The sequence below is a fragment of the Chrysemys picta genome, chromosome 3 (assembly GCF_011386835.1).
Source record: "Chrysemys picta bellii isolate R12L10 chromosome 3, ASM1138683v2, whole genome shotgun sequence".
NCBI lineage: Eukaryota > Metazoa > Chordata > Testudines > Emydidae > Chrysemys > Chrysemys picta.
In genome coordinates this window covers 95,124,840-95,147,597 of record NC_088793.1, presented here as the reverse complement: position 1 = coordinate 95,147,597, position 22,758 = coordinate 95,124,840, and the positions used below count along the sequence as shown (strand labels likewise).

Genomic DNA, 22,758 nt, shown 5'->3' with positions numbered 1-22,758 from the left:
TATTTGTATGTCTGGATTACTCTGTTTTTTCCATATAAAAATTTACAGATACCTTCCAGTACAATTAGATTTCAGTGATTTCATGGACCTTCAGTTCTTAAAGGTCTTAACCTGAAGGTTAACCAGCTATGGATGTGCTATTGACAAAACAGCTTTTGGCTGAAATCATTTGAACACATAAACAAAGCTTAGCGAGAGTCAACAAGTCTCACCAGCAGTGAAGCTGGCATTTAGTAGAATCACATCTTTGGTTTTGGCGTGACTTGTGAAAACTAAACACTCTTTTATTTCATCTCCACTTTTTGTTTTTTTCACCCTCTAAAAACAAGTCAGCCTGAGACAGAGCTTTGCTATTATCTTCATTTAACATGGGTTTACATATTGAAAATAGCAAAATGCTGTCATGAGGTGAATGTGTTAATTTCCCCAATATTTTTATTGCGAAAGTATCTATGCAGTGGTAAGACCGGCAAAATTGCAATCTGGGCACAATTTGTGAATTTGTCAAACTTTGCATGAACTTCAGTGTTTGTATTCTTACTATTATTACTATTGGAGCAGATCTAAGATTGTAATATATTTTAAGGCCGGAAGGGACCATTATGATTATCTAGTCTGGCCTCCTGCATAAGATAGGGCATAGAATTTCACTCAGAATTTCCTGCATCAGGCCCATAACTTCTAGTTGAGGTAGAACTACTCATTTATTTTGTGCTCCAAACTGTGCTTGGTGCTTTTAGGGCAGGGGCCTGTATTGTGTGTCTGTAGAGAGCTTACAGTCTAATGGTTCTGTCAGGGCCGGCTCTTGCTTTTTTGCCGCCCTAGGCAAAAAAGCCACCCACCACCCCCCCAGCGTGGCGGGGAGGGCGCCGAGCCCGGCCGGGGCTCTCTGCTCTCCCTGGCGGCCAGAGCGCTGGGGGGAGGGCGGCGAGCCCGGCCGGGGCTCTCCACTCTCCCCAACCCACCAGAGCGCCGGGAGCAGGGCGGCGAGCCCGGCTGGGGCCCCGCCGCGCCGCCCCCCTCCAGGCGCCGTCCCAAGAACATGCTTGGTGGGCTGGTGCCTGGAGCCAGCCCTGGGTTCTGTCCTACAAACATCTACTGGTCCAATGTATCACTTACAATGATATCAATAAATCCTTTTCCTTAGTAAATCCTTTTACTTTTTATTTTATTTTTTTTGTTAAGCCATTGGTGTGATCAGTGCTGTTCAATACTGGGAGAAAACTCAGTCCTTCCCTAAGAACCTTATAATGTAAATAGACAGTAAAGTGAAAGTCTCTAAAACTGCCACTGTTTTTTTGGCTGCTGGTAGAGAGAGGAACCACACTGGAATTTCCAACTCTACAACCACCTTTGGGCTACAGAATGTGACTTGGGCTACTGGCTAAAAAAAAAAAAAGAGAAGTCCATGTAGTGCCTGGCCTCTTCCTGGCTAGTTTTCTCTCCATCTCCATATATTAATGATGGATTATATGACTGTTGTTACTTTGCACTACTTCCAACCAAAATGAGGGCTTGTCTTAACTTACACACATATAGCGGGTGTCGATTTAGTGGGTCTAGTGAAGACCCGCTAAATCAGACGTGGGCAAACTACGGCCCATGGGCCACATCCGGCTCATGGGACCGTTCTGCCCAGCCCCTGAGCTCCCGGTCGGGCCCCTCCCTCACTGTTCCACCTCCCCCGGGCCGCACTCTGGCCCGCCGCTCCCGCTGGGCAGCGTGGGGAGCACAGCTGGCTCTGGCTGGGTGTCACGGCTGCGAGCTCCTGCTGCTGGTAAGGGGACAGGGGGGGTTGGGTAAGGGAGTGGGGGCTCCTGGGGGGCAGTCAGGGAGGAGGGGGTGGTTGGATGAGGTGGAGGTTCTGGGGGGGCGGTCAGGGGATGGGGAACAGGGAGGGTTGGGAGTGGGAGTCCCGGGGGCCTGTCAGGGGGCAGGGATGTGGATAGAGTTTGGGAGGGCAGTCAGGGGACAGGGAGTAGGGGGAGTTGGATAAGGGGGTGGGATCCCGGGGGGCAGTTAGGGGCGGGGGGTCCTGGGAGGGAGTGGTCAGGGGATGAGGAGCAGAGGACAGTTGGATGGGGGTGGGAGTCCCAGGAGGGCTGTCAGGGGGCGGGGGTGTGGATAAGGGGCGGGGCAGTCAGGGGACAGGGAGCAGGGGGGTTGGATAGTGGGTGGGGGTCCCGGGAGGGGGCGGTTAGGGGACAAGGAGCAGGGGGGATTGGATGGGTTGGTGGTTCTGATGGGGGCAGTCAGGGGGCGGGAAGTGGGAGGGGGCAGAATAGGGACGGGGTCCAGACTGTTTGGAGAGGCACAGCCTTCCCTACCTGGCCCTCCATACAGTTATGCAACCTCAATGTGGCCCTCAGGCCAAAAAGTTTGCCCACCCCTGCTCTGAATCAATGGCAGAGTGCTCTCTGGTCAACCCCGGTACTCTAGCTCTCCAAAAAGAGTAGGGTAAATCGACCAGAGAGCGTCTCCCATTGACACAGCACAGTGAAGACACTGGGGTAAGTCAACCTAAGCTATGTCAACTCCAGCCATGTTATTCACATAGCTGAAGTAGCATAACTTAAGTCGACTTACCCCGGTAGTGAAGACAAGCCCTGAATGTAACTCTCAGTTGTGAGGTATCTCAGGCTGTGGAACTCTATTCCAAGGCTGCCTTCAGTGTGCCCTCTTGCAAAGGATCATGCAATGTCAGTGAAACATAATTTTCCTCCTGACTAGAGCTTTAAATGAGAACTCTGATGAACTACATCCATAAATGTCACAAAATGTGAGATCTGTAATTTGGGAACTGTCTTGTGAGTTGAAGTGAATGATAGCTGAATGTGCCCAGTTCCTCCTTCATACAATCAGGCCCTAGCATCCAGGTGTCAATTGAAATAGTTTTTTCCTTACTCATTTCATCTGAACTCTTTGTCTTTTTAAATAAGTACAATATCGTGTCTGTTTATTTCTAGTTGCTCACAAAACCAAACCTGAAAAACAGGAGAAAGCTGAAAAAGCACCTCCAAAAGGTAATTATTGATTAGTTTTAGATTTGGGTTTTGTTTTTTTCTTTTTTGAGTATGGAGGTCTGTTTAGAGTGTGTAACTGTTTCAGCCAGGGCCGGCTCTAGGCACCAGCAAAACAAGCTGGTGCTTGGGGCGGTACATTTTTAGGGGCGGCATGGCTGGCGCCAGAATGCCACCCCTAAAAATGTGCACCGGCCGCCCTAGCTGATTCGCGCGCCGCTGCTCGCCCTCTCTCCCAGGCTCCCAAACCTGGGAGGGAGGGGGAGATCCCGAGCGGCCGCGGTGCGCGAAACAGCTGATTCACGCGCCGCTGCTCACCCTCCCTCCCAGGTTTGAGAGCCTGGGAGGGAGGGGGAGACTCCGAGTGGCCGCGGCGCGTGCGCCGCTTCTCCCCCTCCCTCCTAGGCTTGAGAGCCTGGGGGGAGGAGGCAGGGCTGGGGATTTGGGGAAGGGGTGGAGCTGAGGCGGGGCCGGGGGTGGGGTAAGAAAAAAACCGGGGGGGGGGGGGGGGGGCGGCCAAAATTGTTTCTGCTTGGGGCGGCAAAAATCCTAGAGCTGGCCCTGGTTTCAGCATGACTTCTCTGATGATAAACTAATCTTTCTTCGGGCCTATTTGGCTAGGGTTGCCAGGTGTCCAGTTTTTGACCGGAACGCCGGGTCGAAAAGGGACCCTGGTGGCTCCAGTAAGCACCACCGACCGGGCCGTTAAAAGTCTAGTCAGCGGTGATGCGGGTCTAAAGCAGGCTAGTCCCTATCTGTCCTGGCACTGTGCTGCGCCCCAGAAGTGGCCAGCAGGTCTGGCTCCTAGGCAGGGAGGCCACAGGGCTCCGCCCACTGCCCCCCACCCCCAGCACTGGCTCTGCACTCCCATGGCTGGGAACCGCAGCAAATGGGAGATGTGGGGATGGTGCCTGCGTGCGAGAGCAGCGTGCAGAGCCTCCTGCCCCTCCCGCCCCGCCTAGGAGCCGGACCTGCTGGACGCTTCTGGGGCGCAGCGTGGAGCCAGGTCAGGCAGGGAGCCTACTTTAGACCTGCAGCACCACTGGCCAGGAGCCGCCCGAGGTGACCCCTCATCCCTGGCCCCACTCCAGATGCCTGCATTCCCAGCCATGGCCCTCTCCCCCCTCTCACACCCCAACCCCCTGTCCCAGTCCAGAGACCCCTCCCACACCCTGAACCTCTCATCATCGGCCCCACCCCAGAGCCCGCACCCCTAGCCCAGAGCCCATACCCACTCCTGCACCCCAACCCCATTCCTCAATCTGCAGTCCCCTCCTGCACTCTGAATCCCTCATCCCCACCCCCCAGCCTGGAGCCCCCTCCTGTACCCAAACCCCTCATCTCCAGCCCCACCCCAGAGCCTACACCCCCAGCCCAGAGCCCGTACTCCCTCCTGCACTCCAACCCCCTGCTTCAACCCGCAGCCCTCTCCCACATTCCGAATCCCTCAGCCTGGAGCCCCCTCTTGCACCCAAATCCTTCATCCCCAGCCACACCCCAGAGCCTGCACCCCTAGTCGGAGCTCTCACCCCCGCCCACACCCCAACCCTCTGTCCCAGCCCATTGAAAGTGAGTGAGGATGGGGGAGAGCGAGCCACTGAGGGAGGGGGAATGTAGTGAGCAGGGGCAGGGCCTTGGGGAAGGGATGGGAAAGGGGACGGGGCCTTGGAGAAGGGGCAGGGCTAGGGTGTTCGGTTTTGTGTGATTAGAAATTTGGCAACCCTATATTTGGCTAAAGGCCTTGAGCAGTTCCTGTCTTAAGTTTTGTACAACATATTTCTTGCTTAGTTCTCTTGTTTTGTAACAAACCGTTCCATGAACCATTCTTGCATAGCTAGAGTAATGAGCAACTGAGTACTGTGTTTTTGTTTCTTGTTGTCCACTTCTCCAAAATTGGATTCAGGGATTTCACTATAACAAAGGCTTTCTCTCTTGTATCAGTTTTCAATTTAGTGGAGACTTTTCTGAGATGGTGTTTACCATCTCTTGCTTTGTGTCTTCTCTTATATCCAAAAATAGCTGTTAATTTTCTTGCTTTTATTTATTGCAACAACCTTTTTGTTCTAGCATGTGATCTGTGCAGTTTTTCACTGATAGAAATTGCACTTTTCCTCTCTAGCAAGGCAAATATGCCTTGGATAAAATGTATGAATCTTCCAATTACCACACATATTCTGGGGCAACAGGGCATCAGGACGTGGGTTTCTAGTATTCTTTCAACTGAAAATCCTATCTTTAAATATACTTCGGAGAGGAGACTTTCCGAATCAATTTAGCCTGCTCCACCAATTCATTTTGTTGACCATAGGATTTATAATTCTTTGATTGACTGTGGGTTCCTACATATTTACTTTTGTCTTAAAGACTTTGCCTTTTGGGGGATCAGATTCTGCTTTACTGGGTTGGGTTATGGTACATCTTCACTGCCTAGACAAGCTGGGCTCATAACTGGGTTTTAGCCACAACTCCTCCCCCTTTCCACCCACACAGAAAAACAGCTGATTTGGGTTAGACGTGCATTAATCCAGGGCTATATGACTTTGCTGGGAATATCAGTTAGACTGAGCCTGGGCTCTGATTTAACGCTGGTACCCACTTATTTCGCTGTGATGACTCAGGCAAAATCAGTCAAGTGCTGATTGTCCTGCAATGTCCTTCCCAAAATTCCCTCCAAAGGACAGACATCGTCTCCTGCAGTTGGCACAACTGAGTGGAAATGAATCCTAGAGTGTATCCAAAGAACCATGGGATATGCCCCAGACACACACAAGTGAGTGCAGAATGAGTGAGGACATGATAACGTGGGTAGGGCTTTTTAGTGCAGATGCTCACACCCATGCTAAGTTAACCTAGGTGCTTAGACTTGGGTGCTGATCACCCAGGTTGACTCTGTAATGAAGATGTAACCTTCGTCTCTAATCTTTGTCTCTTCCTTATTTTTTAGTCAGACTAGGATTAGATCTGGAACCATTTATATGCTAGTGGAGTGAAAATAGGCTCTCAGGAATTAATTTTGTGTTTGAACAGCTTCAAAATCAAGCAGTGACACAGTGGATTGGAATGTTTGAATCAGACTTTATTGGGTTCACATTCAGCTAAGGAAAGTTGTGGAAAAAGGAAGTGGGAGTGCAGAGAAAAATGTGAATGAAAACATGAATATAATAATAAAAGGCAGCCACTATCCAGTATCTCTTTGAGGGAGGGGATGCAGCTGGTGGTTCCATCTTAAATTTGTAGCACAAACTTTCCTTAGCTAGAAAAGTATGTTTTTTAAAATTGAATCACCCTGAAGTAAGCCAGGGGTGGTCTTCATAGAAAATAAAAATTCACAAACTCAATTTAGTCTTGAGAATGCAAAAAAACCCAATTCTCTCCACCCCAAACTCCATGAGGTTCAGACATCCCTAATGTATGCTCTGCCTGTCTATCCATCTATTTCTTAATCTATTAAATGTGCCCGTGACTGGCCAGCATATTTTGTGAAGAGTTCTGCTTGGTTAACTGTTGGTGCTTTGGCTGTATTAGTAGCCAGGGAGACATTCCATTCCATTTCTCTCTAAGAGCTTGTCTACATTTAAAATGCTGCAGCTGTGCCATTGCAGCTGTAGCAATGTAGACATGATCTACATTGATGGGAGGGATTCTTACGTCAGCATAGGTAATTCACCTCCCCGAGGGGTGGTAGCTAGGTTCATGGAAGGATTCTTCCATCCACCTAGCGCTGCCTACATGGGGAACTTAGGTTGGTTTAGCTATACCACTCAGGTGTGGATTTTTCATACCCCTGACCAACTCAATTAAATCAACCTAATTTTCTAGTATAGACCAGGTCTAAATCCTGGGGGAGGATTCTGTGTATCAACAGTTTCTGTGGATGTGCTTAGTGCACATCTCATTAATTTGAGCTGCCCCTCCCTCAGTGTGTGTCAGGCCACTTCTCATCTTATCTGAGGTTTGTTCTACGTCATGTCAGCTGCCAGTAGTGCTAAGGGTCATTCCAGCAGCTGGGGATCACAAGGGCATGGGGATGCCCAGGCAATGCATGGATGGTTCTGAACCATTTAAATTTCCCCCTACTCATAGGAGATCCTCTGAAGGCTGAGTAAGCAGACTTCAGGGTAGCTTTTTTCCCCAGATAAAGGGGCCCAAGAACTTATATTGGCAAGAACACCATCTAAACACATCAGCTAAGAAGCATATACCCAAGAGATCATAATATTGAATGTCCATTCCAGAGTGAAATGTGTTAAAAGAGAATGTTGCTGTTATTTAGCTGCCACTTGAATGAAGTGAAGATAACTTTCAGGGCTGTTTTGTTCCTGTAAAATATGGCTTAATGGTAATCAGGGAGAGGAAGGAGAGAAGTATCAGAGTAGAATATTGATCTGCTTCTGTGTTGCAGAATGAAACCTCATGAAAAAGTGATTTAAATCTGAATGCCACCTTGGAGTTCTGTTTGATAGCTGCTAAAACATCACCAATTTATGTGTGTAACTGATTCATACAACCCAGAGCCTTTTTTTAAAAGAGGGAAATATGAAGTAAACTGTAAATACATGAAATAGACACAGGTTCGTGAGATGTGTCATGATTCTGTAATGTTGTGTTTTGGCAACTCTTTTTCTTCAGTTTTCACAGCAATTTTTGTAAAGAAAAGTATAATTTTTATTGATTTTTAGTAATTCAAAAAGACAAACCTGAAAGAGAGGAAAAAGTTGAAAAGAAAGCGCCTCCTAAAGGTAACTATTCCTTTTCATTACATTTTGATTTTACAACAGTTTATGCTGAAAAGTTTAACCTTTATTTTGAGTAAGCAGAGAGTGAATGTATCTGAAAGTAAGCTATATACTGGCAATTTTGATTAAATAAAATATACTTGTTGAATCTTCTTTAAGATAGTACAAAAATAGATTGTTTAAGATAATCAAAATAAAACCATGTGCTACTGTATCACAGAGAAAGTCGAGAGCAGACTTATTAAGTGTCACTTACAAGATCAACCAGGAATTTTAGCAGGGGTGTTGGAAGAATTTTTATAGTGTGGGTACTGAGAGCTATTGAACCAAACTGTAAGCCCTGTATATAATGGAAACCACTTCAAGCCAAGGAGTGTGGCAGCACTGCCAGTATCCCTGGTTCCAGCACCTATGAATTTTAATAGTGTTGTGACTTTGTTTGGAGTTAGGAATTGGCTGTTGTATAAACAGTAGTTTTCTGGTGTCATCGGCAATTTCAGTTTCCATATTGTTAAAATCCGTTTAATAGGCCCAGTGGTTTAGCGGGAATTTCTGTGCCACCACATTATGGGAGACATGAGTTTTGCAGCAACTTCCAGAGTTCTGCCTCAAGGTTAAATAAACTTGAGAGTTTCAGAAGTAGCACAGCTGGGGCTTGTCTATACTTACGCGCTGGTTCGGCGGCAGGCAATCGAACTTCTGGGTTTGATTTATCGTGTCTTGTCTGGACGTGATAAATCGAACCCAGAAGTGCTCCCCGTCGACTCCGGTAATCCTGCTCATCACAACATTGCCAGACAAAATCATGGATGATTCATTATTACCAAACTTGGGCTCACTCTCCAGATTCAAGGTATCATAGGTTGGCAAGGTTACTTATGGACTGGCAGAAGTGTACAACAGGTGCTCTTAATTAGAGGGAGCCATGTAAGAATAAAAAAGGACTCTGAAAATCTGTTCTTCACCAGATCAGGCTAGATATTATTAATAATCACAATGATTTTATTAAGAGAAGATGTAGAAAACTGCAGCTTATGTATTGTAGGTGTTACCCAGCCTGACCCAACTAAACTAGAAATTGTACCATATTGCAGTTCTTAGAGATGCTTTCCTATTAATGACTGACTACATATATGCTTGGATTGCAAAGCTTGGATCCAGTAGACCTGATCCACCATGACATTACTCCAGTTTTGCAGGGCTGAATCAGGGCCAGTGTGCCCAGTGGAAAGTACAGTGAACAAACAGTCAAGACTGCTACGTTATATTTCTGACTGTGTCACTGACTTGCTACTCTGACCATGGGCAAGTCATGGAGATCCTGATCCGGCTCCACTGAAAATAATGGGAATCTCTCCATTGACTTTAATGGGTGATTGATAGGGTCTTTAATCATTGTGTGTTCCCCCTTTTACACGTATTTGAAAGAAGTATAATAATTTTCTAATTCCCAACCAGGCAGGTGTTGTGAAGCTTAATTCATTACTTGGTCAGAAAATTTTCCATGGAAATTTTTTTAATCAGAAAACGCTGATTCATCAAAAATGAAACTTTCTGTGGGAAAGGGTTGATTTGGGGAAAAAGTTTGAAAAAATGACTTTTCATGTTGAAATGTAAACTAATTGATAGTAAAAAAAAATAAAAAGTTGAAAAATGTCAGTCAAAATGAATATTAAAATTATCAAAATGAAATGTGTCGATTAACCTAGCTGAAATTTTTTTCAGCTTTTCAGTTTGCAATTTTTTCTGAGATTTTTGTCTTTTTGTCCCAATTCAGAATGTAACAAATTTTCAATATCTCAAAAATTCTCATGAGATGGGAAAGTCATTTCCTGCTCAGCTCTAAGTGCTACCAGATACAGTGAAAACATTTCACTTGTGTAGCGTCTTGCAGCTGATGATCTCAAAGAACTTAAAAAACCTTAATGAACAAAGCCATGTAATATACCAGCAAGGCAGAGCACTGTCATAATCTCCAATGTTACATATAGGGCAGCTGAGGCAGAAACTGGTTGTGAGTTGCCCATTTTAACAGAACAAGCTCACAGCATCACCAGGAATGAGTCACTTGACTCCCAGCTCTATGCTATGGCTGGAAGAACATTCTTCCCCTCCTCATAATGAAAGGCACTGTATGTCATTACTACACTTTATAAAAGGAATAGAATTGTTGAGTATTTTATCCACTCGTTTGATTAGAGTGATTTATATGCCTTTGTTCCTTTGGGCTTCCCATTCTATCTTGTTCTCTGTGTCCATCTTGATTAGATTGTAAGCCGTTCAGGGCAGGGACTACCTGCATCTTGTTGTTGTTGTGTAAATTGTTAGCACTAAAGAAATAATACATTATGATAATTTGAATTTAAAAGTGCTTGATGTTATTTATTCAGGAAAGACTGATTTTGACACATTTCTTTATTACGTGCAGAAGAGAAGAAAGCGAAGAGCTCCAAAGTTGAAGAAAAAGTTAAAAAGGAAGTGAAAGATGGAAAAGCTGAATCAAAGACAGCCGAAAAAGGCAAGCAGACAGAAGCAAAAGTAGAGGACATTGGGTTAATAAAGGCCAAACCGAAAGTGAAGGAGGAGAAAGCAGTGAAGGCTGAAACAAAATCAGAAAAGAAAGGTAAACAAAACCAGGAGGAAACAGCTGAAGATCCCAAAAGAGTAGTGGGAAAGAAACAGAGACAGTGAAGTTAAAGCTGGCAGAGACCAAACTCAAACGCCACACATGGAAAAAAAAATAGTAGTATCTGCCAATCCCCATTGGGTCTCAGATCATTAAATGGAAATGAAACAAACAAAGATGCTTAATCTAAGCCACCAACATGACAATTGTTACTGACACAGCAAAAGATTCATTTTGCATGTGAATGTTTCATTGAGAAAACAAGGACCAGTGTTCACAATTACTGAATATTTTGGAGCAGAAGATTTGAATAATAAGGTTTTCAGATCTTTAACTTCAGATGGATTTTTTAAAAAAGTATTTTAAATTGCCCTTTAACTGATATCATCAGATAGTTCTAAGTTTTAATGAATTAAAAAAAAAGAGAATGTGACATGTTGAATTAATAGTGACATTAATTTGGTTAAATATGAGTTACCCAGTGGCCTATCAGGAAGTATACTTTCCTTCTTTAACTGTGCATATTTTCTGCTTAACAATAACAAAAATGATGGTTGATAGAATGGAATGTATGATTTGTATTACATCAGACTACGTGAGACCCTGCTATGCTTTGTATAACACAATGACATGGCAATGCCTCACATGACTTGATGCAGTCCTGACACATGACTAGGTTCCAGATTTCAATTGAAAGTGAAAGAAATGTCATTCTCATAAGAGGAAGCAAATGAATTACATCCAAAAATGAGGACATGCATAATGTGTGGGTATTCAGTACAGGTGCATCTCTGCAACAATGAGGTGGGATTCTGCCATTCTCTGTTCACATTGAGCTGTATGTTGATTACACTGGGACTACTTATGGAATAAGGTACAACTCAGTTTGAATAAGATTGGCAGAATCTGGCCTGCTATAATCCAGCCACGCTACAGGCTGGGGTTTATTATGATATAACCAGAGGCAGAGGTACATCATGAGGCAAAATTGCTTGAGCCTACAACTGATACCTGTGGACATACCCTTGTGCCTATGCAGAGCCCCTTTGAAGTCAGTGGGACACTGCTTGGGTGCAGGAATCTGCCCAAGCAGATCCACCTATAATTTCTGGGCCATGATCATGCACTCTCTAAAGAGTTGTGCCATTTTACCTAAAATATAAAATTTTAGACATCTGAAAATAATTATTAGAAGATTTGGAGGCCTAGGAAAAATATAGCTCCTTTCCTGACACTTATTATCTGTTGGGTTAGTGTTCTTTACATTTGTTTACATTCCAGATAAATTTAGTTTTCACATGAAACACTGGAAACTTTTAGGCATAATGGAACATTAGGAGATTAAAACAGCTTCCTGCACGCTGATTGTTTTGACCAGTGGGCTGATCCACCAAGGTGCTGTGCCCTTCCTGCAAGGCGTCAGTCACCTCAGCTCCTATTCACTGTGTTAGGAGCTTGGCACGTTGCAGGATGCACTCAACACTGTTTCAGGATCAGGCTCTGAGAAAATGGTTCAGATTCAAAGTGACTGAAGCATCTCTAAGAACACTGGTGAATATCAGATGTTTCCAAATCAATTCACCTCCAGTGCGATGTTGTTACAAGGTGGAAACCCTGAAGTAAATTCTTCTTTCAAAAGGAAACCTTCACTTAAAATGAATCTTAAGCTCTGAAGTATCAAGAATCAACTGGAAAATTGCATCTTTATTTGAAATCCTGAGGGCATGTTTCTTGCATTGATATCATTGACAAAAATTTCCCATTGACATAACTGGAAACATGATCATCTTACTGTTTCATATACAGCAGTAGTGTTATTTGTGCTATGGCAATTCAATATCAGGACTGCATTTCCATTACAAAGCATTATTTTCAGGGCTTAAGTAACTCAAAAAATACCAAGGGCTGAAATTTAGCATAAAATATCTCTATACAGGAATAATTAATTTTTTTTGACTGTTTTAAAATTACAGTAACATAAATGGGAAAGAAACTAGTTCAGATCTGTTTTTGCATTCCTAAGATTAAAAAATGGTCTTTCATATACATGAAATGTTGTAGGCTTCTAGTCAATAATGGACTAATGCCTTTAGGCCCTGATCTCAAACCCATTGAAGTCAATAGAAGCCCGTCCATTGCCTTCAGTGGGCTTTGGATGGGCCCTTTGAGAGGATTCATTTTTCTTACATGTGTCCTTTTCTTGTTTCAGAGAATATTTTTATTTTAGTGCCAAATACCTTAAAGTCCCTAAGTGTTTGTTGACTGATAGACTGTACCCAATCTGAATGGATTATTAGTGTTTTCAATCAAAACTATATCTTTATAAATTCATATTTAGAATTTTTTTAAGAAAATAGTTTTTCTAGCCACTTTTGGATTTATCAGATAAACGTTTATTTTTTGCGGTCCTTTACAGAGTGATACAATAGACTTTAAAGGCTTCACAAGAACTGTTTATAGTCAAGGATCTTTGTACTCCATGGGAAGCTTGACCTGAATTCTACAGGAAGGGACTGGGATTCTGCAGTACTCCTGGGCAGTGGAGGGAAATCCTGCAGCAGCTTCAGATAAATTAAATATTGAGATTTTGGGGAATTAAGTATGAACATGAACAGTACAATCAGCACTGTATAATTTCTGTTATGTAATTTTCTAATTGAATTTATGTTGGTTCTACATTTTTAATTTTCAATAGCCTGCATAATCTTTATTTTATTTTGGAAAACACATAATTACATCACAGAAGTTGTCAAAGCTGCTCGCTTTGGTAGGTGAGTAGGGGATAAATGGGCTTTTTTTATTTTGTTTTGTCTCCTAGGCTAGGAAGGTTTGGAGGCAGTTTTTAGGATTATTGGAGAAGTACGCTAATTGGATGTTAGTCCTAAAATGATCAATGGTTAAACAATGTTGACATTTCAATGGTCATCATTAGCTTTCAAAATTAACATATCTTTGAGATGAATGGGGCAGTTTACCTTTCCATTAAAAATATTGTTTCTAGCTAACTGCATACTTACGCAAACATCCCTACAATTGGTTTGCACTCAGTCCACAAATGAACGATTTTCTTCACAACTGAAAATGTTGGAAACTTTGACCAAGGTTTTTCACAATGGGTGCCTAAAGTTGAAATGAATTGGTGCTCAGCATTTCTTGGTCACTTTTTAGACTTAAAGTACATCTACACCACAAATGAAGGTATGATACATTTAATCTAGCAAGCACAGGTAACAAGACAGTATCAGTGAAGAAACAGTGGCATGGAACCTGGCACAGGCCAGCAAACACATATGTGCCCAGAGCCCCTGGTGGACTCATACTAGGATAGCTAACCCTCACTAAAGCATATGCCACCACAGCCTTACTACCGCTATTACCCACACCAGCTAGCTTAAGGCTAACATGGGTATGCCAGTCTGCACTGCAATCACTCCTTAATTTGTGGATCATAGAATCATAGAATATTAGGGTTGGAAGAGACCTCAGGAGGTCATCTAGTCCAACCCTCTGGTCAAAGCAGGACCAACACCAACTAAATCATCCTAGACAGGGCTTTGTCAAGCCGGGCCTTAAAAACCTCTCAGGATGGAGATTCCACCACCTCCCTAGGTAACCCATTTCAGTGCTTCACCACCCTGAGATATACCCTGAGAAGCCTAATGCCAGGTATCCTGAACTTCTTAGCTGTCATTTAAAAAAAATTAAATCTTAGCATCTGGAACATGATTCTGTGGCAACTTCCACAGTTGCTGAATTGCAGGGCCCTGTTTATATTCCTGTTGAGTAAACTCTCTCTCTCATTGGACTTTGAAAAGTTCCTAAAATCATATTAACAAAATACTCTGTTATAAAATGTTATTGACTGAGAAAATTTAGCATGGAATATTATGGTGTCTAAGGAAGCCATTGGGTCTATCGGCAAAATCAGCTCCTCAGTTTATAGGTGGATTGAACTTTCATACACATTTTCTCTCTGTGAGAGAGAACTTTGGATTCTTCTGTTTAAAAGTAACCAGTGACTAAAAAATTTAAATGACTCACTAAGCCATGTTCAGAAATTGAAATTGACCTGATATAAAGGTTCTGTCTTAAATCCACTGAAGTGAGGAAATTCAGAACTAAGAGTGTGGTCCTGCCATTACCTTTTTACTGTGAGTAGTCTCATTGACTTTAATGGAACAACTTTGATTCATAAGCACAACTCTGGTTCACAAGCATAACACTTAGTAGTGTTTGCAGGATTGAGCCCTAAAGTTGAAACTTGATCCTCGTTCATCTGGCTGTATGTTGCCGAACAGTGGGTGATTTTATGCATTTTGGGTGAAGTTCACCCCAGTGAAGCGGGCATATGCAAGTCACTCTTTATTGCTTATGTCCTGCTTAAGGGTTATGTTGTGGGGTCAGAAGGCTAAGCAGGAGTGCCAGTTCACGTCTTGCACTCTGCAGAACTGCTCCCTGCATGTACTCAGTGTAGGTCATGTTGTGGGTGGGCTGGGAATGACTTAGTGGTAGGCCAGCAAAGGACCCACAATTCCAGGTTCATACAAATCCATTTGGCCTCAGTACCGCATGCAACCAGCACTGAAGGGTTATGACTGCTGTTCCAGTTCAAAGGCAGGAATAGCAGCATGGAGAGATGTTCAGCTGGTGCTGGGTTAGTGGTGAATTCCACTTCCCTAACCTCCCCCACTTAGAACCTTCATACGCAAACTTTATGCAGGTGAATATCACCCCTAATTGCACTTCAATACCTGAACACAGAATGAGGAGTTAAAGACAGAGTTCCAGCTCTAACTCTGAAGTCTATGACATGGTGGCCTGAAATAAGACCCTGAACTTTAACTGAACAGTTTGTGTGTGTGTGTGAGAGAGAGAGAGAGAAAGAGAGAGAGAATTACTTTAAGGCTGGAAAAATATACCAAGAGAAAACATCACAAAAATAGCCAAAAATGTGTTTTGTCACTGCTAAGCTTTATCTTCACTGCTGCATGGAAAAAAAGGCCTTTAAACCTGGTTCCCTCATTGCTCTTTTTCCTTTCTGCTCTGTTAGATCAATATGCGTTCTGTCGCTATGTGATTGACATGTTTGCGCAAGGGGATTTTTATACAGGTACTTTCGTACATCGTTGAAGTCTGTTCTACTAGTGTTTGTTTTTCTGAGAAGTTCTGCTTTTTTATGCACTAAAGTTTGTTTTGTATTTTTAAAAGGCAGCAAAATGGCAAAAGTGTGCAAATAGAATTTTTAAATAAAGCATGAGAACTAATGGCTGTATTATTAGAGCTTTTAACTTTTCTTTCTGCAATTGCATGAATTAAAATTAAGGGTAATTTAAAAGTGAAGTCAATGGGAAAGTATGGAAAATGCTAAAATGTATCATAATCCCTTCGTGCCAAGAAAGGTGCAGGAGAATGGAGTAATATCTTAACATGTTTTTCCACAAACAATAACTCCAGGATACTTAATTTTAACAAGAACTGAAACTGCATTGAAAACCTTCATTGCTTTTAATGTATGAAATCTCTCATCTGATCTATCTTTTTTTTTTTTTGCTTTTTGCTTTATCTCCCCTCTGACACACACACACACACACACACACACACACACACACACACACACACACACACACACACACACTCATTTCTTCAAACACGTAGCAAAATGAAGTGAGAACCATTGTTGATGACTGAGAACTGAGTTGGTCCCATGACATTAAGTCAGTTCAACTGTCCTAATCTTATTTAACTGATTTTTTTTCTAGAATCATGGTGCCAAGTGTACAATAGAAGTGGCACTATTTCAGAGCGGACATAATCTCAGAGAGAGGACACATACACTTTAAAAGAAACAAAATTTGCTGAAGTTTTTATGGGAACAGTCAAAGTTTGCATATCCAGGGATATGAATTCAGTCAAACCTTGTGTAACAACTTATTTGCTCAAGAGGTTACACATCCATTTTGGACCTAGATTTATCAGTTAGTGGTTTATGCATTGTCCCTGTTGTTTTGTTATTTGCTTTGAGGAATCTTCCTGACACAGGTGCTCTCCTTCTGGGACTGAGCTGCCCCAGAAGGAGGCAACTGGCAGTGATGGGGCAGCAACAGAATTGGAGGAATATGTGCAGGTTGCCCTGCCTCATACTAGGGAAAGAGAAGGGACAGGTTGTTCACTTCCCTGCAAAGATCATAGGATTTTGGAGAAATGGGGAGAGGGTCTGTTTTGTTATTTCCCATTCCTCCTTTCCCTGTGGCTCCCCCCCACTCAAAAAAAAATGAAGATAGGGGAGAAGGCTAGCTGGAAAGAGAGCCTTTCCCATTAGAAGACAGGAAAATATTACATTGACCCAGGTCCTGTCAGGGAAAGCAAATCCAAGTGAGGGCATTGGTCTGGAACTGCGATCAGATTGACAAAAAGGTTAGCAAAACTTGATCATCCTTTCAGAGACCCTGATGAGGGTTAAGATAGCTTCATGGGGTTCTTCAATATCTCACTAGTGGCTCTCCTGGCATTTGCAAGGATGATGGCAGCGCCTTTTGCTTTGCCTGCTCCTCTTCAAGCCAAGCATCCTTCACAGAAGCTCTCCCCACGTTGTTTGACACACCCCTGAGGTAGAGCAGGGGTGCCCTATAAAGGAACCAGGGTTGTTGAGGTAAATTTGTTTTGACCTTCCCAGTAGCCAGGAAGTTGGAAGGGTTAGGGGTGGGGACAGAGGAGAGGGAGACTGCATCAAGAAGAATTTTTGAAAATCCCCAGAATGTGGCATGATGCTACTATGCCATGTTTGCCTCATGGCATTGTCTCAGAAGATCATGATACAGTCATATTGATGCAGCATCACAGTGTAAACACATGGGGCAGGGAGTCAGGTAGCTATACAATTAGAGCTTCTCTGTGACTCTTATTCATGAAGTTATTCTACATCTCTTTAAGGTTGACTATTGCCTTATTAAAGGGTGTCTAAAAGGGGATTTGTTCTGTACTCTATCCCTCACAACTGGTTGTGTGGCAATTACTTTTAGTCCTGCTAAATCTATTTACCACCTCAAGTAGAACCCAGTGAATTGAAGTTATTAAGTAACTTGAATTATATCTGTGAATAGTAAAATAAAGCATTTCCCATAAAATAAGCCATATTCCATTCACAGTTAGTGAAGAAAAACACTGAAACATCCAGCACATACTTCACTTCTTTCTAATGAGGTGATGCAAGGTAAAGGTCAGATATGCTCAGTTCTGTACTCTTCATAAAAAGCATTCAGAATGGCATTACCAGCTGCAGCTCAAATAGTCTCTTCCTAAGCCAACATATTCAGTTCACAGTGATCCTTAGCTGTACCCATCTTTTACACTCCTTTTCTTGTATAGAAATATAGAATAATAACAGCATCACATTATCAGTAACTTTAATGTTCTTATTATCTAATTAACCTTAAAACCTATTGTAATTAATCTCCACATGAGCTCATGTTTTAGAACATTGAATAGCAGATGTGTTATCCTAACCAGGAGATCTCAGCACAGTTAGACTAAGGAGTTCAACTGCAACTCCATCCAGCATAGCAGCACTCTCAGCACAAAACTAATTTCTGTCAAATCCAATATTTATGTTTATAGAAGAGAAAAATAATGTGTTGAGTATTGATATGATGGAAGTTCCATGGCTGCTGAATTTGAACTTCCATCTACTTAGGTTTAGTGTGAGCAGAGTACTATCCTTAGATATTATGTGGACTACATGGATTCATAATAATAGTAAACATTATTATTGTTTAATAATATTTGTTGCTGCTTTAGAGGACTTCATTCATACCAATGGTGTTCCCAAATGGTCTATTTTTATTATAATGGAACATTTTTATGTACAGGAAAAATATATAGTTTATTTAATATACCTGGTTAGGTGGCAAATATGTTAAGTACTGGCAATATAAAATGATTTCCGTTTTCTTAAAGTTTTATACTAGAATGAACAGCAAAAAATGTACCCTTCAACATAGTTTGACAGTGTGACAAATAAATAAAAAATAAATAATACTAAGTCTTGAATTTAACCTCCTGACTGGGTATCTGAAGATATATTGGACAAAATTACACCCTTTTTTACATCTGTGCAATCTCCTTGAAGTTTGTACAGTGGCATTTTTGTAATGAGAAAGAAATACACCTCTACCCCTATATAACGCGACCCGATATAACACAAATTCGGATATAACGCGGTAAAGCAGCGCTCCGGGGGGGCAGGGCTGCACACTCTGGCAGATCAAAGCAAGTTCGATATAACGTGGTTTCACCTATAACATGGTAAGATTTTTTGGCTCCCGAGGACAGCGTTATATCGGGGTAGAGGTGTATGGTCCCTTTCGTCAATTTCCTGTAGACTTTGCAATTGGAGGCTTAGAAAGTGAGTGAAACTGACACTTCTGTTTTTCGTGAAACTAAAATATTTTGCCAAGATACATTCCCCACTCCCACCTCCCATGACTTCTCCCACTGTGCCTTAGCTGGCTTCCCTGTATTTCTATTGTAGTATGGTTATACCCCGAAAGTGGTCAGTTGTTGCCCTAGTCAGTCACTGAGTTAGGTCCTAATTCTGATTCTACTTCAAGAATTGCACTGCTGTCAGTTAGTAACTGAGGCTTTCATGTATAGCTGCTCTAATCAGTTTTTAGTTTGTGCTGAATTAAAAAAAAATGCCATAGATAGGAACATAGCACTCAGTCCAGCACAGCTGAAATCTATGGGAGTTTAGCCATTAATTTAAATTGGAGCTGGATCAGATCTATATAGTCTAGACCAATGGTCCATCTTATGCAGTACCTTGTATCCAAAAATGGTCTAGACTAAATATATCTGAGAAAATTTGAGATCTACCCATCTATCCCATGTGCGCTACTGTATCATAGGGGGAAATTCCTTCCTGACCTTAGTTGATGAGCTTACTCCATGAAACGTGTGAGTCCTTGTCATTGTCAATGTCATATGTGTATAGTGGGTCATTGTTTACTACTGGATTTAACTGAATTTATTCATATTGAGTAGTCTTTTCCTCCAAGAATATCCCATTGATCCTGGTTGGACTATTGTAGAATAAGGTGCTATTTAGCATAAATACAGGTCCATCAGTTGGTCTTCAATAAATTGCTAGTGTAGAGTTGGTAGCTATTTACTTATAGTAGATGTCTAAAAGTGAGTAGCACGTGACAATTAAGGCCAAAAGTTTCAAACTCAGGTGCGACTGAAGCTAGGTAGCTAAATATGTGGCTGTATTTTCAGAGATGCTGAGCAACATCAGTTCTCATTGTTTCTCTCTGTACCAGATTGCATTCAGGCCAGTGCCTATCAGGCACAATGTAGTCCTCATGGGATCGGAGTCCCACTGACTATCAAAGTGTGGGTTACCTACAGGACATCTGATGGCCTTGAAATTACTTTTATATTAATGAAGCTTTGTTCTGAATAACACCTTTGCTATTACTTACTCAGAGTTTTATATCACATCAGTTCAGAGTTAGTAGCTTCACTTGGGTTTGATTCCCTTTTACTTTTATGTCCTTACGGAGGGTGAAATCCTCACCCACGTTGATGGGCACTTGCGCACACATGTGGTCTAATGATTACTCTATTTAAAATGGAGCGGATTGCTCCCCTTCTGCTCTGCTCTGTCTGGTGCCATGTCCTCACTTCATCCTCACCTCTTTTTTGACAGCTTGTTCCCCATGGGGATGCACCAATGGACATGTCATGTGCTCTGCAGAGTGCAGTGAGAACAAGGTTTGCTATAATGAAATGCCTTTGTGCAGTCACCCAAGGGGAGGGGCTTATTGTACACCTCTCTGGCTCTGCATGCCCATGGCAATGTATGTCATAGATTCTAGGGCCACAAGGGATCACTGTGGTTATCTATTCTGACCTCCTGTATAGCAGAGGTCATAGAATTTCCCTGAATTAATTCCTGTTTGAAATAGAGCCGTCTAAGTTGTGCACTGCTGAGGCGAAAGTTGTATTTCTCAATTGGCTGTTCAGTCTCAACCAGGCTTCCCCACTTCTCCCAGTCCTAAAATTATTCCAGTTACTCGTGTATATTTCCATTATGTGCCCTCGCCATGCTTTACAGAACTTCCATATCACAGTAGCATGGGCCTATGTAAGGGACTGGTCTTCACATTTAGATAATTACCTACTAATAAATACAGTGGTACTGATTCTGAGCTGCACCTCTCAGTAGGCAGAGCCTGGAAGGGGAGGCAGGAGGAGAGGGCAAATGTGCCTTTTTGCCACCTTTTGCAGCTTCAGGCTGCAAGGTCCTGTTTGCCTCTTGGTGTAAACTGGCACAATCCCAGGAGTTGCAATGATCTCCCAGGATCACTGAAGGGCAGTAGATTCTGGCCACACCCTTTTCATCCACCAACATGCCCCTGCCTGTCTTTTGCATGTCCCTGCACCAGGGGCTAAAAGCTAGCCTTGTGTAGGTCCATCTTTCTAGCCTTATGCTGCCAGAAAATTGCCTTGCAGTGGGAGAATTGCCAGGCAATTTCCAGCACCGTTACAGTGCAAGAGTGGCATAAAGGGGTCACAGCACACTTCAGAATTAGAGGTAAGTCATTGTAAAAATCTCTCCATAGACTCTCTCCATCCCTCAGTCCAGCCACTCCCCAAATGCTCATGTGGAAAGATGTCTGGAATATTAAGAGATCCAGGATTGGTCAGAAAAAGGACGGAAAAAAAAATTCTAGACCAGCGGGCTCCATAGAGAACACTGTGCCAGCAGTTCCCTCCCAGGAAGGAGTGCCAGGTCAAGTGCCTTGACTGACCACTATGTGATAAGAATTGTTTCCTTTTCCACCATCACCATCTCACATAACTCCCAGCTTGGCTATGTTTTCAAGTGCAGTGGGACAGCGGAGGTTACTGTCATTGTATAACTATAATCTGTGGTGCCAAAATGACTGGCTGGCTATGGCATATTATGTATGTCCCATAATATTTTATCTACTAGTAGGTTCCAAAATGGTGGAACCTGCTAGAAAATGGGTGAGTAATGTCAAGTTCAGGTGCATGTTGTATTGGCATGTTAGATACTTAGATACTTAAGGAACTGTGTATAAGTTTAAGAATTGTGGGTATAAGGCAGAGGCGGGCAAACTATGGCCCGTGGGCCACATCAGGCTAGCCCCCGGCCCCTCCCCTGCTGTCCCTCCTCCCGTGCAGCCTCAACTCGCTCGCTTCTCTGCCGGCACAATGCTCTGGGTGGCGGGGCTGTGAGCTCCTGAGGCAGTGCAGCTGCAGAGCCCGGCCTGACCCGGTCTCTGTGCTGCGTGATGGCAGCGGCGGCAGCGTGGCCCGGCTTCAGCCGGGCAGCGTGACTGTAGCGCTGCCAGCCACGGGTGCTCCAGACAGTGCGATAAGGGGGCACGGAGCAGAGGGGTTGGATAGAGGGCAGGGGAATTTGGGAGGTGGTCAGGGGATGGGGGTGTGGATAGGGGTCAGGGTGATCGTGGGGGGAACAGGGGGTTGAATGGGGGCCGGGGTCCTGGGGGGGGGGCAGTCAGGAAGGAGGGGGGGTTGGATGGGGCAGCAGGGGGCAGTCAGGGGAAGGGGTTCCTGGGGCAGTCAGGGACAGGGAGAAGGGGTGGTTGGATGGGGCAGAGGTCCCTGGGGGGCCATCAGGAATGAAAGGAGGGGTTGGATGGGGCGGCAGGGGTCCGGGGCTGGGCAGAGGTCCGGGGGGGGCTGTCAGGGAAAAAGGGGGGTTGGATGGGGCAGGAGTCCTGAGGGAGGGGCAGATAGGAGGTGGGGGCCAGGCCACGACACCTCCCCAACTGGCCCTACATACAATTTACGAAACCCAATGCAGCCCTCAGGCCAAAAAGTTTGCCTGCTCCTGGTATAAGGGCAGCTTCCTAACTTCCATCTGTAGGGCCTACAGAGTTCCAGTTCTGCTCTTGCTGCCTGATGTCCAGATAACAGACTCTTCTAACAGCCTTTGAACTTTTTTGATATGTGCTGATTGTACTTAATTAAAGATTACTGTGTGTTGTGATTGCCCAGAGGCAGTGGGCCTGATTCACCACCTAATTAAATTGGGTTTTTACTGGGATAACATCTTTGATACCGTGGCAGTTACTCTGGGGGATACTTGATGCCATGCAATAAACCAAAATCCTACAACTTCCATATTATTTTGATTCTTGGTCAGTGAAATTGAGCATGATGAAACTACCTACAGTTTTACGTGGCTTTCATGTTTCATTGAGAACGCCAGAGACAATGTTTTTCTTCTATTCAAATGTACACTATATTGTTTCCTATCCACTTCCCCCACACATCATATTAGAGAGTGACTAAAGCAGATGTGGGGCCTGGCAGATGGCTGACC

General features: G+C 43.5%; 1 protein-coding gene across 36 annotated transcripts in view; it reads left to right on the top strand.

Annotated features, from left to right (window-relative positions):
• Positions 1-22,758, top strand: part of TRDN (triadin) — a 293,769-nt gene that overhangs the window by 98,162 nt on the left and 172,849 nt on the right. For 32 of the 36 annotated variants that reach the window (XM_065588488.1, XM_065588476.1, XM_065588499.1 and 29 more), the window contains 4 exons: positions 2,967-3,023; positions 7,700-7,759; positions 10,185-10,379; positions 15,433-15,492. In XM_065588488.1, coding sequence (XP_065444560.1) covers positions 2,967-3,023; positions 7,700-7,759; positions 10,185-10,379; positions 15,433-15,492 — 372 coding nt within the window. The remainder of the gene's footprint in view (positions 1-2,966; positions 3,024-7,699; positions 7,760-10,184; positions 10,380-15,432; positions 15,493-22,758) is intronic. The other 4 variants (XM_065588500.1, XM_065588496.1, XM_065588487.1 and 1 more) reach the window with 1 other exon arrangement.